The 14,455-nt window shown below is 34.5% G+C and overlaps 2 protein-coding genes and 1 non-coding gene across 8 annotated transcripts; 2 read left to right on the forward strand and 1 right to left on the reverse strand.

The window, feature by feature from the left end:
- Positions 1-785: 785 nt before the first annotated feature.
- Positions 786-6,891, forward strand: LOC108193953 (uncharacterized). 6 transcript variants are annotated; one of them, XM_017360816.2, is made up of 9 exons: positions 786-1,013; positions 1,230-1,325; positions 2,042-2,119; positions 2,471-2,530; positions 3,750-3,852; positions 4,261-4,834; positions 5,614-5,713; positions 6,067-6,234; positions 6,324-6,891. In XM_017360816.2, exons 3-9 carry the CDS (start codon positions 2,042-2,044, stop codon positions 6,366-6,368), a joined length of 1,128 nt encoding a protein of 375 aa, XP_017216305.1. In that variant the 5' UTR covers positions 786-1,013; positions 1,230-1,325; the 3' UTR covers positions 6,369-6,891. The 6 variants fall into 6 exon arrangements, with proteins under 6 accessions (XP_017216305.1, XP_017216308.1, XP_017216303.1 ...); XM_017360814.2 differs by having other exon boundaries at positions 787-1,013; positions 1,230-1,320; positions 6,320-6,891; XM_017360813.2 differs by having other exon boundaries at positions 788-1,013; positions 6,320-6,891.
- A 1,286-nt stretch (positions 6,892-8,177) lies between these two features.
- Positions 8,178-11,908, forward strand: LOC108196911 (SNAP25 homologous protein SNAP32). The gene is made up of 6 exons (XM_017364396.2): positions 8,178-8,345; positions 9,741-10,317; positions 10,661-10,754; positions 10,861-10,991; positions 11,368-11,465; positions 11,592-11,908. The coding sequence occupies exons 2-6, from the start codon at positions 9,829-9,831 to the stop codon at positions 11,689-11,691; spliced, it is 912 nt and encodes a 303-aa protein (XP_017219885.1). The 5' UTR covers positions 8,178-8,345; positions 9,741-9,828; the 3' UTR covers positions 11,692-11,908.
- A 2,233-nt stretch (positions 11,909-14,141) lies between these two features.
- TRNAG-UCC (transfer RNA glycine (anticodon UCC)) lies at positions 14,142-14,213 on the reverse strand. The gene has a single exon. It is a non-coding gene; the product is annotated as a tRNA-Gly (tRNA).
- Positions 14,214-14,455: the final 242 nt, after the last annotated feature.

The following is a 14,455-nucleotide window of genomic DNA, read 5'->3' on the forward strand; positions in this document are numbered from 1 at the left end:
ACCGAAACCGTATATCGATTCAGAATTAATAGGAGATTCATTAAATTTTTTTAATAAATTGAAAATTTTTCATCCAATCAGAATATAATAGATAATTTTAAAAAAAAATTTAATCTAGAACTAATCAGAATTTTTTGAGCTTACTGTCAAAAAATCCATTAACCCTTTTACTATTTTGCTAATCAACCAACAATATTTTTAACCAGCAATCTTTTCGAAATCATGAAAAAAACGGTTAATGAACTAATCATGATTAATGACAACTACTGTGGCAAACCAAGATAGTCTACGTGGCACGCAAGATTTAATTAGACTAGTTGTTTGCCAAAATACCCGACATAACCTGATATTGTCAAAAAAAATTCTATTTAATTTTGAAGTGCAAATAAACACAAATTGTATTCAAATATATTATTGCAATTATTATTACTAGACTATCACACAATAATTACTTAATTAGGCATAATTATTATTACCAAATTTTAATTACAAAAATATATTGGGGCCGTTTGGCTGAGCTTAAAATAAGTGCTTCTTGCTTAAAATAAATAAGTGGAGTAGAAGTTAGAAGCCAGACAAGACTTATAAGTGATTAAAGTGTTTGGCAAATAAGCAGAAGTCCTGAAACAAAAGCTAGCATTCCTAGCTTTTTATAAGTGCTTCTTGACTTATTACACAAACAGTACGAAATAAGTGCTTCTAACTTATAAGCCCAGAAGTCGGCTTAAAAGCCGTAGCCAAACACCACCATTATATGAAACGAAGATTTTTGAAGTGTTTCATGCGGGCCCAGACCCGGCCGGACCAAACCCAACCGGCAGATTGACCCAGTTCCAGTTATGTCCGAATTCATACATTACACAACTCACCTCTCCTACAAAACAGTGACAACAAGATTTTTGGTTCTTTAAAATACTGTATTAAACCCCACATTATTCAGTTTCAAAATAATCAGTTTCAACTTGGGAGCCTACAATTCTGTTATCTCTTCAAGGGTCTAAGCAAAATCTCAGGTACAAGCTTGTTTCTCATATTCTTCATGTTATTATGCAACAGTTTTTTTCAATTCAAGAATTTGAAGATGATTTTAACATGATAAGAACACGGGGTTCCTATATGTGTATGTAATTTCCTTGATTATTGTGAGGGTGACCAAGTTTCAGCTTATTTGTATCTGCAATTGCTCATAAACCTTGTCGAAAACTAATTAGTATTCGAATTGATGGTAGGTTTGATCAATCAAGAAAAGGGGTCTGTGTTGTTTGGATTTTCTTGAAAGTCCAGTAGCAAAGAGGTGTTTCATATTTTCATCGCGTCTATGTAAGGTTATAATTTTTTTTTTTTTTGGGATACTTGTAGTGTTTCGATTGTGTGCTGATAATTAGTTTCGGGATATTGATATGGTCACTATTGTAGTTCGTCTTGTTTATATTGTGGAATGTGCAAAATTTTAAAAAAAATAATCCGATTTTAGAGTGGTGTATAGCTAAGCATGATTAAAGCTTTCACGCATATGCCCTTGTTTCAACCAATATGCTTAATTGATACATGAATGAATACATATGTTTATTGACGTGCTATATGATTCTTCAAGAACTTTAGTTGCAACTGCTTCTGACGATAAAATATATATAAATGTCGATAATTTCATGTATTGCTAGTTTCTTACCTTTAGTTTTGTAGCATACTTGAATTGTTGTTTCTAATTACTCTAGGGCCATATTTGTTCTAAGGGATTTAATCCCCGGACTATTACCTTATCCCAAAAATATAAGGGATTATAATTCATGAATTCATATTCTGATCATCTTTCTAGCTCATTTTTATGGGGTTATAATGTCTTATGATAGAAGGTATTATAATCCCATAGAAATGAAATAAAAAGATATTGAAATTTAATTCCATGGGATTGAGAACAAACATGGCCTAGGAATATATCATTTCTGTGATGCTTCTAGCTGATAACAATATTTTTATTATTTTTAATGGGTTCTTTTTTAGATAGACAGTGAATGCATCCTTTTAATTTTTGTATCTGTAGATGTCTAGTGATTCTGATAGCAGCAGGAACTCTTTCGACATTGATGATCTATCACAGATTCAGGCAAGATGCAGAGAGGTATGGTTCCTGTAAGCTTTGCATGTGTGACTAGAATTGGATCTATATGCATTGACCTATCTTCGTTATCACAAATATCGGCCTTTGTTAATTGCACCAATGTTATTTACTGCGTATTATAAAGGGATCAGTTCAGTATTTCTGCATGGATAAGAACTACATCATACTTTGCATGTAGAAATTGTTAACAAGTTGGGAAAAAGCAACTGAAGGAAATGAATGTCGTTATTAATTGTTTTGCAAAATATTACATTATTTGTGATGTATTTACCATCTTTCCTCTAGTAACTTTAAGGAGAAATATATTAAGACCATCTTTATGGCCCTTCTTATTGCTGTTCGTTGTTGTAGCTGAGGAAGGAGAAGGATTCGCTGAATGCATCGCAATCGCAAAGCTTTCAGTTGATTAAAGTAATTTCTTTATCTGGTTACTTATCCTGTATTATTACAAAATTGTCATAATATTATGTAATGCAGCTATGGAAATGTTCTTCTTTTCAAGAAAAGGTTATAATTTATTGGCCATGAACTTTAAAATAGCCCGAGTTTGCACATGTGATGTAACAGTTGGACTGCTGATGGTAACAGAAGTGTACATATTGGAGTATTTATATACATCTTATTAATATTTTAAATGTATTTGGTGCATCGGAAAATAGTGTATTTATCTATATGTTTTATTTTTGAAGTTATGAGTTTATTAGTTGTTGATTATTTATAATAAGCCCAATTGTCCAGGCCTTAGTCCATTAGGTTTAGGGTTTCGATAATTCCATCCCCTATATACATGATAAAAATCCAACATATTATCTACAATTGATTGTTGGAATATTGTTGAATAACAAATTAGGCCTCTTCATCTTGCAATCCATAGTTTTTCTCCCTTCAGTGGTTGTGAAAACCTTGGGAAGTGATTCTTCCAGGGCTGTTTAACCCAAGTCTATCTATTATGGTTTTTATTTTGTTTAATCCTTGTTTTCCAAAGCTGTTTTGCATCAACTACCCAACATATGTTACAGTTCAAACAGCTTTCTAGTTTACAAATCGTGTTTGGTATTTCCTACGTAGGGACATTTAAACGGATTCGTTAACTATATTAGCATAAAATTTTGAAGTCCTTTACTATTTCATGTACTCATCACAGATGCATAGTGATAACAATTAATTAGTAAAGATGTAACAAATACGGACCCTTTCTTTAGTCGGTATTAAATTCAACCCCACGTCCCCACTCCTTGACTAGTTTTTGTTAGTGCCTTGGTCACGTGGCCCTAGAACTCCACACCAAGGCTTATACTTTGAGAATTTGCTAGGGAACTGTTCTGTACTAGTATTAGAAAGAGAAGAAAATTTGTGGTGTGTTTCCTTTTCTCATTGTTCTTTTATCTTTATTATCGCTCTGACCAGATTTACATCTACTCCTCTTTGGCTCTGCTAGAATAAGTTCCTGCATTCTTTGTGACTGGGATAGAATCTCAATATAAGTAGTGTCCATGGATGCTTTCCAACTGTGAATGTATCTTTAAATTGGAGAATAGTAGTTAAGAACAAATAGTTACTGCAAAGATTTGTGAGAATTGGTATCTTCTAAGATGTGATGTCTAATATTACAGAACAATATCTGATGCAGAGGCTGGAAATACATGTTAAGACATTACTGGGAGCTCGAGCAGAGGACAAGAAACGGATTCAAGAGCTGGAAAGAGAACTCAGTAACTGCTCTCAAGAATTAGGTACACCCTGCTAGTTTTGTATTGCAAGCATGAATGGTTGGCTTCTGTAAGCAACTCTAGCATAAATACCTATTGAATACTGTTACATTTGTATATTTTTTCCTTGATTATGATGCCTGGATCCCATATTAGTTTATTTAAGGTTCTCGTTTCGATTTGAAACACATCATTAACCATATTTTTTAAAGAATTCTGTTCATATGCTGCAAAAGGGAGTTAACTGATATATAAACGCATTAAAAGTATGATATTATTTGACATAAAGGTATATATATATGGGCTTTAATCAATTCTTTTGCCAAACATACCAGAATGGGATGTAGTTCACGATATTGAGTTTCTTCCCTCTTTCACTTGACACTGTATGATTGGACCTCATACCTGACCCACTTGCAACATATCTCAAAGATTACCTGCAGGATCAACTGAACTCTAGGAACACAGAGGTTCAGTCTCTTGGTGATCGTGTACATACCCTAGAGTTAAAACTTGCAGATGTGGAGAATTTGGAGTTGATGGGTCGCCAAATGACAGAGGAGTTGGAGAAGTCCAACTCAGACGTATTGTTCCTGAATCAAGAATTAGAAAACAAAGAAATTGAGCTCCAGCAGTCAAATTTACGTATAGAGAGCCTGGAAGAGTCAATTTTATCAGTTTCATTAGATTACCAATGTGAGATAGAGAGCATGAAGTTTGAGTTGATGACCTTTGAGCAAAGTTGTTTTGAAGCTAGCAAAATTCAAGAAGAAGCTGCTCAAGAAAACGGCAGACTGGATCAGTTAAATCAAGACTTGGAGGTTCAGATCCAGGACTGTAGGGAGGTTATTAAATGCTTAAGTGAGGAAAATAAAGAACTGAGGGAGAAGCTTATAATATCTGAGAGTAAAGCCACTGAAATCTGCATGACGATAGAAGAAAAATTTCCAGATATGCTGAATAAGGATGGCCACCCGTTGCCAAGTGAATTGAAGAACGATGCAAGGTATACACAATATATGATTCTGTGTACTTGACATTCTGAATTTTAGATTCCTGCATAAGTAGAATATGTCATAGAATATCATCAATGATTATCTGCAAATGTAGACTTAGTGTTGACATCTGAATATGATATATAACGTAAATAACTAATATATATTACTATTTAAAAGGAAAAAAAGCACCTGCTTGGAGTAATGCATGAATGCGCCTCAAATCTACTGATTTTTGTTACATGCATGAATCATTTTACTTGTTATTAAGTCTAAAGGTGTCTAGATCTTAAGGCTTTGTTATATAGGAGCAACTCTTGGCAGATGCCATGCTATTTTCTCCTATTTAATAGATTTCTAGTGTTGTAAAAAGCGGGAATCGGACTTAATCGGTGAAGTTACGGAACAAGGATTAATCGGGGATTAATTGAATTGATCGGTGATTAATCGGATTGATCGGTGATTAATCGGAGATTTAATCAGTTCGACGAGCTACGGAACAGGGATTAATCGGTGATTAATCGTGATTAATCACCGACTTTTAGAACAGAGCATTTCTTTGTGAACAAAGTGAACGGAGCAATGACGCCTAATAACTTTTGATGCCACCTGCATATATAAATATTTACATTGCATGGTAATGGTTTCAAGTCCCCACTTGGGCTGGATTGCTAGTTTAAAAGCCATGGGTATAGAACTTTTGGATTCATTGTGCTCTTTCTTGTGCTGTTGAATTTCCATAGTTGTGTTATTATAAGCACTTCTCAAAACATTCTTGTCCATTGTGCAGATGGGATGTGGGAAGAGTATCATTTTCTGATTTGGAAGACAAGTTTGAAAAGATGTCGTCTAGCATAATTAAGTATGAAGCACGAGTAAGGCAACTTAAGGTATGTTATTGGCATAATGACATCACTTTGCATTATATGAGGTACATACAGTTTGATTCAGCTAGGGCACGTTAAGCTAGTTGCCAGTCTCCAACTCAAACTTGTGTTATTACGAGTTGAGTTGAATGATCCTATAAATCACATAGCTACATGTAGAGATCACTTGGTTCCATTAGTTAGATCAACATCTGAACCGCTCTTTACACTTTTTTCCTGCTAGCATGTCTGCTTAAAAAAATGGAATTGATTCCAAAATATTTTACTTTAATAAAATGGAATTGATAGTAAAATGGAATTGATTACAAGTTATAAAAGTATGAAATTCTTAAGGTGCTTGTATTAATTTTTGCTAGGAAGAACTGAGAGAGCAGAAGTTCAAAGCAAACGAAGAAGCAGAGGATTTAGCTCAAGAAATGGCTGAGCTAAGGTATCAAATGAATGGATTGCTTGAAGAAGAGTGCAAACGGCGTGCTCACGTCGAGCAAATATCCATACAAAGAATAGCTGAGTTGGAGGCACAGGTACTACTGTTATTATTTACAAATTCTAATTAGAATAAAGCTAGTTTATAACAATTCCGTCAATTTTGTGTCCTTGTGCTAAAAGATAGAAATGGAACGGAAGATATCTGATAATAGTGGCAGACTATCGTTAGAGCTCAAAGATTGATATTCTAAAGAAATTTGGCACTTCATGTCCACCCAAAATCAGATGTAAAGCGTATGATGCGGAATTTCAGCCTGAGATTGTATATTCTTGCTGAGGTTGTCTGAAAGATGCACTGATCTCCGGGTTCAAAATCAGGCTCCTTCTTGCCGTGACCAATGCAGAAGTATGATAATGATGGATTGATCAGGAACAAGCAGCACACTGTTCTTAAAGATTGTTCAACTAGGAGCTTAGGATTAAACTGTCAAGGGTTCCTTTTTTTTTTTTTTCAGGCACCCTTTTCTTTTTCTTTTTCATTTTAAATTTCTTTTAGTGTGTGTATAATATTAGCTTGCTATGGTAGTGTTGGTTTAGCTTAGCACATCTGTCTTGGTATAACAATAATCAAATGCAATTTTGATTCTTTTCTGTCTTGGTTGGTTACATTAGTTTGTGGTCATATTTGTTGGCCAGCAACAAATTGCAGAATTTATTTAATATTAAAACTAATGATCTGCTCATCCTTTAGATGACCGTTTGCAACCGATTTTAATAAACTGCAGAGCAACAATTTATCCTGTATACATCTGGAAATATTTTTATCAAAATATTTTTGCCAAATCATTAAAAAATCTCAAGAAATTGGTAACAATAACACAGTGTCCCATTCTTTCTTAGCCTATTCTTGAGAATTTATCAGAAATATTAAGTTTTCTTGGTTTTTTTGTAATTTTATTATATTTTAAAAATGAAAATACAGTCTGCAACAACTATAAGTAATTATATGTAACTTTTGGGAAATCTACAAAACTACCTACCTTTTCTTTTATTGTTTTCAAAAATACTACCTTCCAGAATTATTTTTAAAAATACTTTTTCATAAAAAAAAATTTCAAAAATACTGTTTGCAACTTTTGCAACCTCATTTGCAACTACAGGCGGCGCCAGCCGTGTTGCAACCTTTTTTGCAACTTCATATGCAGCTGAATTTGTAATTGCATATATGGTTGCATATGGTTGTATTCAGTTGCATATGGTTGCATTCAGTTGATTCTATTGTAATCTAATGGCCCCGCCAGGGGCACACCATACATCTGTTGTTACTTACAGTTTTCAGTTGCATTTAGTTGCAACTGAGGTTGCAAATGAAGTTGCAAAAGTTGCAACTGCAGTTGCAACCTCATTTGCAACTTTTGCAACCTCATTTACAACTATATATAGTTTTCAGTTGCATTTAGTTGCAGTTGCAACAGTTGCAACTTTCCATTTTTATTTGCAACTTTTGCAACCTCATTTGCAACTTTTGCAAACTTATTTGCAAGTTTTGCAACCTCATTTGCAACTTTTACGGCTGCGCCGCCCAAGGTTGCAAATGAGGTTGCAAAAGTTGCAAATCGTATTTTTGAAAAAAAAATATTTATGAAAAGGTATTTTTAAAAACAATGAAAAAGATGGTAGTATTTTTAAAAAAATAATTTTACAGATGGATATTTTTAAAAAGATCCCTAGTTTTTTTTATACAATTTGCAACTCAATGCAAACTTTTTCCGCAATTTTTTCGAAATTACTATTGATTGCATTGAATGATGATTTTGGTTGCAACTCAGTTAACTTGCAAAAACCCTCATAAGACAGTATTGTCATAAATTGTTTTTGAAAAATTAAGTATTTTTGTAAAAGAACGCAATATTCTTTAGTAGATAAATTCATTATTGATCATTGTTTTACAATATTTAAAATTTAAAATTCGTTATTTCCAATAATTTTTTATATATATTTTTACCCTTTTGTTCGGATATCTTTCCTGTCACAGAATTCTCCGTATTTGAAAAATCAAACACGTATTAACACACATTTTCTCTTTCTTGAATTCCCTTTTTTGTCCCCATAAAATCTACTTTATCTTACTGTACTTTACAAACCCATGTTTCATATTTCAGACGCGTTGCGCTCCGTGTGATTTTCAAAATTTGTCGAATCCAAGGTACTCTGCTTTCAAGATTTCGATTTTCATCATCAAATCATAGACACCCTTTTTGTATCTTGCACTCTAGTTGCATATATTTGATTGTTTCTGTGCTTGATGTTCTTGTTTTAAGTCAATTTTGTTGTTCTTTGTCTTTGCTTTGATTTCTTGATGAGTCTGCTATCAAGATTTGTATATGTCTGTTATATATGTGGTGTTGATCTGTAGATTATAGTGAAATTGAAGTTCTTGGAACTAAGTTTCGATTTTTATGCTATATGCTCATTGCTCAGTACTAAAATTTGATATTGTATCTTTTATATCATGTAAGAACATGGGAATTTGATGTTGGTTTTCATCATCTACTAGTGTGCTCTTTGTTATATGATCTGTAGGCAGGGGCGGATGGAGAATATTTTTTTTTTGTGGGGAAGCAAGTGAATTTTTGGGAAGGTGTCCTTGTATTTTGAAATTTTATGGGGGCGCTTCTATACTTTTGTAAAATTTTAGATGTGGAAAAATGTTAAAGAAAGGTAGGGGGGACACGTGCCCCTCCGTCCCTTACTAGATTCTTCCCTGTAGGTAGTGTTGTGATTGTGATTCTTGGTTTCTGCTCGATTGATTATGGTGACGTCTCCCTGTAGGTAGTGTTGTGATTGTGATTCTTGGTTTCTGCTCGATTGACTTTTATTTTACTTATTTTCTTACACGCTATTCCCTGTTTGTGTCTTTCTTCTCAGTTTCTGCGGTCTTATAACAGTCATTTCTCTTTTCTTTGAAGATCTGATTGCTGTTATTTTTAATCTAACAGTAGGTACGCTGATATGTGCTGAATTTTTTAGTTCTGTTTTTATAAAACGAAGTTTAGTATATTGGTTTAACTATTTTTCTTTGTTGTGCTTTGCTACTATCAAAAATCTGTATGTGTGTATTATATTTGTGGTCTTGTTGTGACATAAATTTGTTCCTTTATATATTAGTGAAATTGAAGTTATTGAATTTGAAGGTTTTAGTTTTCTTGCCAAGTAAGCACTAGCTGTATATACCGTATCTTATATATTATTTCTCTCGAGGAAAAAATACGAAATCCTGATGCAAGTTTTCCTCATCTATTGGCATACTCTTTGTCAGTTCTGTTAACCTCTTAGAATCTGTTTTTTTACATATCTATCTTTTTGCACATTTCTTTTTCTGCTATCGTATAATAGTCATTTCCTCTCCAAATTATTTGATTCTTGTTTTTCTTACATTTAATCTCTCTACAAGTTTGTCAATATTTACTGACTCTGTGTGTTCCTTTCCGTAAAAATGATAATAGATGATGCTTTGTGTAGATTTTTGGATGTTTTTAATTTGGTCGTCCATTGCATCTTCGCTACCATTATAATCATTTGATACTTGTTGATTATCCAGGCACATTTTGGAATTACATCAAGGTTTGGTGCGCCTGTAATCATTTTTCTTATTGTTTGAGCCTGCATTTGTACTTCCCGCCCAAACTATGAATGGCCATGGGAGATCTCCTCTAAACAAGGCCAACAAGCAAGCTTCAATTGACCCTGGTCTCCCTGGTCGTCAGAGGTCCAATCCTTTTGATTCAGACGATGAAACAGAGAACAGACAAAGCCTTTTTTCCTTGAAGAGAACATTAGACCCACCTCTAGCTACCCATAATGTTAGTAGTAACCCTTTTGATGATGATAATAATAGTGGAGGCTCTGCGTCTTCATACTCCCTCTCGTCAGGCAGGAGCAGATACAAGAATGATTTTCGTGATGCAGGAGGATTAGAGAACCAGACGGTGCAAGAACTTGAAAATTATTCTGTTTACAAGGCTGAAGAAACAACAGAGACAGTCAACAACTGCCTTAAGATTGCAGAGGACATGCGAGAGGGTGCTACTAAAACCTTGGTTACCTTGCATCAGCAGGGTGACCAAATTTCAAGGACCCATGCTGTTGCTGCTGACATTGACCACGATCTCAGCAGAGTAAGCTTAGTTAAACTTAATTATTATCCATGTTATGAATTTTCCTTTAAACATATGATAGCAGTTCTTATGCCCATCAATAATGCTTTATGTAACCAATCGTTGCTTAAGAATTCTGAAGCCATCCGTTTTTTCTTTTCTTTTCAGAAGCCTAAAATCATGCATTTCTTACGAACACTGATTTATTTTCTTCTGTCTGACTATCAACTAATAACTAGTATGACATTTTCGGGTAGAAATACACTCTTAGTCTTAATATTCAGTTTACAATTTTGTCCTTTTGGACTTGGTACCTGATATGTAAATGTGATGCACGCCTTAAGTTTTCAGTGTTTTGTTTCAGAGTGAGAAGCTTTTAGGAAGCCTTGGGGGCATGTTTTCTAGGACCTGGAAGCCTAAGAAGACTCGTGAAATTGTGGGGCCGCTTATAATGAGAGGTTTACTATGAAGTTTTTGCTTTTTTCTTTCCGTTCTTTTTCTTTTTTTGACAGAAATATAGAAATATGACTGTTTAAAAATCTGAGAGAGCTTTATGGTTCTCAGATGATCCCGTGCAAAGAAAGGGCAACCATTTGGAACAGAGGGAGAAATTGGGTTTGTCTTCTGGACATACAGAAAGAACAAATTCACGAACACCACCTTCTGAACCCACTAATGCTTTACAAAAAGTTGAGGTACGTACTTATTATTGGTCCAGCCTAAGCAAGATTGTATTGTATAACTGTAAAATCATTGAAGCTATGTTTATATGTTTGTGATTCAGCATATAGACCAAAGTCCACTTATTATCAGAACTTTTAACATCGAAGTTTATGTGTGCAATCTTGAAGCCCGTTTCTGTTATTGCATCAAATTTATTTTCACAAATAGTACATGCTCTACAGTACAATATTATTAAAAAAATTCACCTAATTACTGCTTTGTCCTTGCAACTTTTATCATCCAAAAATCTACTATTCTTATGATCTAGTGCTCCATTCTGAAGATATATCCCTTTATCATATTCTATGGCATCACAATTCCTTGTCTGATTATTTATTAATTTAACAGTTAGAGAAGTCGAAGCAAGATGACACACTTTCAGACTTAAGCAACCTGTTGGGGGAGCTGAAGGATATGGCCGTTGACATGGGATCAGAAATTGAAAGGTTTGTTATTAACTTATTTAACTTTGAACCTGTCTGTTGGATGAGGGTAATTCCTCTCTTTTCAGTTATGTCATTAGTCGTTTTACTTCTTATATTCTAACAGAATAACTTTTGTAAATCTTTCAGGCACAATAAACTTCTGAAGCCTATAGAGGACGATGTGGAAGAATTGAACTTCCGAGTAAAAGGTGCCAACCAACGTGCTCGGCGATTGCTAGGAAAGTAAAATGTTTATATAGGATAATGGAATCTTACGATTGTCTGTATTATTTCATAACATCCTCGTACACATTTTTACTTGTTAAGATTTTATAATCCGCACATTTTCTAGTAGACTGAACAAGATAATAAGAATTATGGTTTGTATAATCTAGTGCCAATGTGCCATGGTTCCGTAACACAGAAAATATTTGAAAGATCGTAGGATCGTTATGCCTGCTCTAGTTTTTGCTGTTGCTAAGACCCTTGTTACTTTTACTTGTTGAGTCACAGCTTGAGGTAAATTGTTTCTTTACCTGGGTTGGCCAATACTGTTTACATGGTAGACTCCAGCTCTTTAAAGCTGAAATTTTGCCTGTGGCTGTCACTGGCCACAATTAAGCCGATTACTGTGAGTCTGTGAGGTTGGAGCTCAACCAAGGCCAATAAATATTAGGCTTGATTAGATTTGAAAATTTTAGGTTCGATTTTGCTCAAACTTAAAGCTTAAAAGCTTGACTCAAGTAAATTACTATTCAATAAATGTACGAAATAAATAAAAATGAAGTTCATTTCTTCTTGAGATGAACTTGACTCGTGTCGAGCTGAATTCAAGTATTTTACAAGTTGAGCTCGACCCGAGCTGAACTTGACTCGTGTCGAGCTGAATTCAAAATTCAAGTATTTTACGAGTCAAGCTCGACCCATGTAGTTGTCACTCAATTTGAAGAGGTATCTGATATGCCTGCTGGACAAAAGGAAGAAACTGGCGTACTTGTGAATTTCCAACAATGATTAAAGTAATATGTTAAAGAATCACTTGGTTTACATCTTAAAAAGGAAAAGATGATCATGTATGGCCGCATGGGCAAGTCCTGATGAGCCAGTTGGATGGCAACATGAGGGAGAAGGGGAATTCTCCAATCCCCAGAATCATTGAATGAGGAGACATTAATGTATCAACAAGCTTTCAACAAAGCTGTCCTATCCTGACCTCTCTAGTTTCTTATATATAGATCCCTGCCTTCCCCTAGTACCAATGGTCCAAGAAATGTCACTTTTAACACCTGAAAAGACCATCTTTTGCTGCTTCTGATAACAGGACTAAAATGGCTCAACCCATTAATTCTCTGCATTTATGTGCATTTCAGTCCTCTTAGACTCTTGTTTCTTATTTTCAAGTCTTTGAAACATTTTCATCACTCTTCCTCATTCCTTGTTTGCTTTCGAAAGTACTAGGATAAGCAGCAGCAGCATCATGCAGAGCTTCTTAGGTTATTGGATTTCAGTGGCAGCTATGTGCATTTTACTTATCACAACACCGACAATTGAGTGTTCTCCTGCATTCCACCGTGCTGATCAACACCGCCACAACAGCCTCTTCCAACGATATAACAATATGAAAAAGGCATCGCCATTATATCAGAGAAGTGTTCCACCCTCAACTCTGCAGCCCGGTGAGACTGATCCAAGATTTGAAGTTGACAACAGACTCGTTCCTGGCGGCCCGAACCCTCTCCACAACTAAACATCTCCAACCTTCTGCAGGTCAGTTTAGTATACCTGAACCAGTAACATTAAGTCCTCTAATCCTACTAGTTTACATCAGTTTCCAAAAAGAAAATGCTTCATGCACAAAATTGTATACAAAATCTTTCACAAAATGATTTGTGTTAAGTTTTGATCAGAATGGCCCCTTGTATTCACACAAATAACACTAATTAAAACATCCAACCTCAACTGTTACGTCATATTGTGTAAAATTTTGTACTCAATTTTGTGCATGTATCACCACTCTTTCAAAAAATAGTCGGTGACTAGGGTATTCGAGGGTATGGTTGCAGCATTGCGTAAAAATTCAAGTTTAGCTGATCCAATACCACTAGTTTCTTGATATGGCCTTCTGAGTTTATGGTATTTTAGCAACAAATAGCCAATAAAAGCAACTAGAGAAACAAAATGTATAGTGATGCAATGCAGTTGCCTTATCTGGTCACAAAATTATCTTGTGAGCCTGCAAAAGTCTCATTTGCCATGCAAAACAACCAACAGAAGCCACATTATTAGTGTGATGATGTGCAAGGCAGAAAAGTTGATTAGTTCATGACTACAGTAATAATATGTACAAGTACTTATCTATCAAATACTCTCTATATGTAGTCTGAGAGATAGTACTGGTAAATTGGACCACTTTGTGTCATTATTTCATGTGCTTTAAATCTGTTAGACCTGTCAACTCAAAAATTTATGAGTTTCTGACATGGCACTATTATATACTGGAAAATTTGAGCCTTGCAATAAATTTGCATACCATAAATTTGGGTATTCTCAGTTAGAGCTCCTTTGGGATTTGCCTCCAGAGAAAAACTGAAGATTTCGAAAAAAATGACTATAATGTTATGCTTCTATATGTTACAGTGCAAGGTTTATGAAAGTGAGTTAACAAAATGAAGTGTAAAACTGCATATTTCCCTAAGATGCGTTTGCCGGGAGTCGAACCCGGGTCTATTGCTTGGAAGGCAATTATCCTAACCGTTGGACTACAAACGCAGATGAGTCAAAATCTAGATATACAGTATCGCGTGTGTGGTGGTATTAGCGCTGTTCCGGAATTAATAAATGTAAAGAGAAAAAAGAGCAATAATTTTTTCTTTTAAAATCATCTAGAAAAATCGTTTTTGACAAATAGTATTATTTTTATTTCCAATTTTTAGTATCTTTTAAAATATATCACTCTATTTTCCTTTTTGTTATAAAAAAAACATCGAAACACGTGTTTTTAGGCTTGTTTG

The sequence above is a fragment of the Daucus carota genome, chromosome 7 (assembly GCF_001625215.2).
Source record: "Daucus carota subsp. sativus chromosome 7, DH1 v3.0, whole genome shotgun sequence".
NCBI classification, from domain to species: domain Eukaryota; kingdom Viridiplantae; phylum Streptophyta; class Magnoliopsida; order Apiales; family Apiaceae; genus Daucus; species Daucus carota.

Excerpts from the sequence above, each read along its gene's own strand:
- LOC108196911 (XM_017364396.2), top strand. The coding sequence starts at position 9,829 with ATGAATGGCCATGGGAGATCTCCTCTAAACAAGGCCAACAAGCAAGCT. Across the intron at positions 10,755-10,860 it reads GGGGCCGCTTATAATGAGAG|ATGATCCCGTGCAAAGAAAG; the intron begins GTTTACTATGAA and ends TATGGTTCTCAG. Across the intron at positions 10,992-11,367 it reads ATGCTTTACAAAAAGTTGAG|TTAGAGAAGTCGAAGCAAGA; the intron begins GTACGTACTTAT and ends TTAATTTAACAG.
- LOC108193953 (XM_017360814.2), top strand. The coding sequence starts at position 2,042 with ATGTCTAGTGATTCTGATAGCAGCAGGAACTCTTTCGACATTGATGAT. Across the intron at positions 3,853-4,260 it reads TAACTGCTCTCAAGAATTAG|ATTACCTGCAGGATCAACTG; the intron begins GTACACCCTGCT and ends CATATCTCAAAG. Across the intron at positions 5,714-6,066 it reads CACGAGTAAGGCAACTTAAG|GAAGAACTGAGAGAGCAGAA; the intron begins GTATGTTATTGG and ends AATTTTTGCTAG.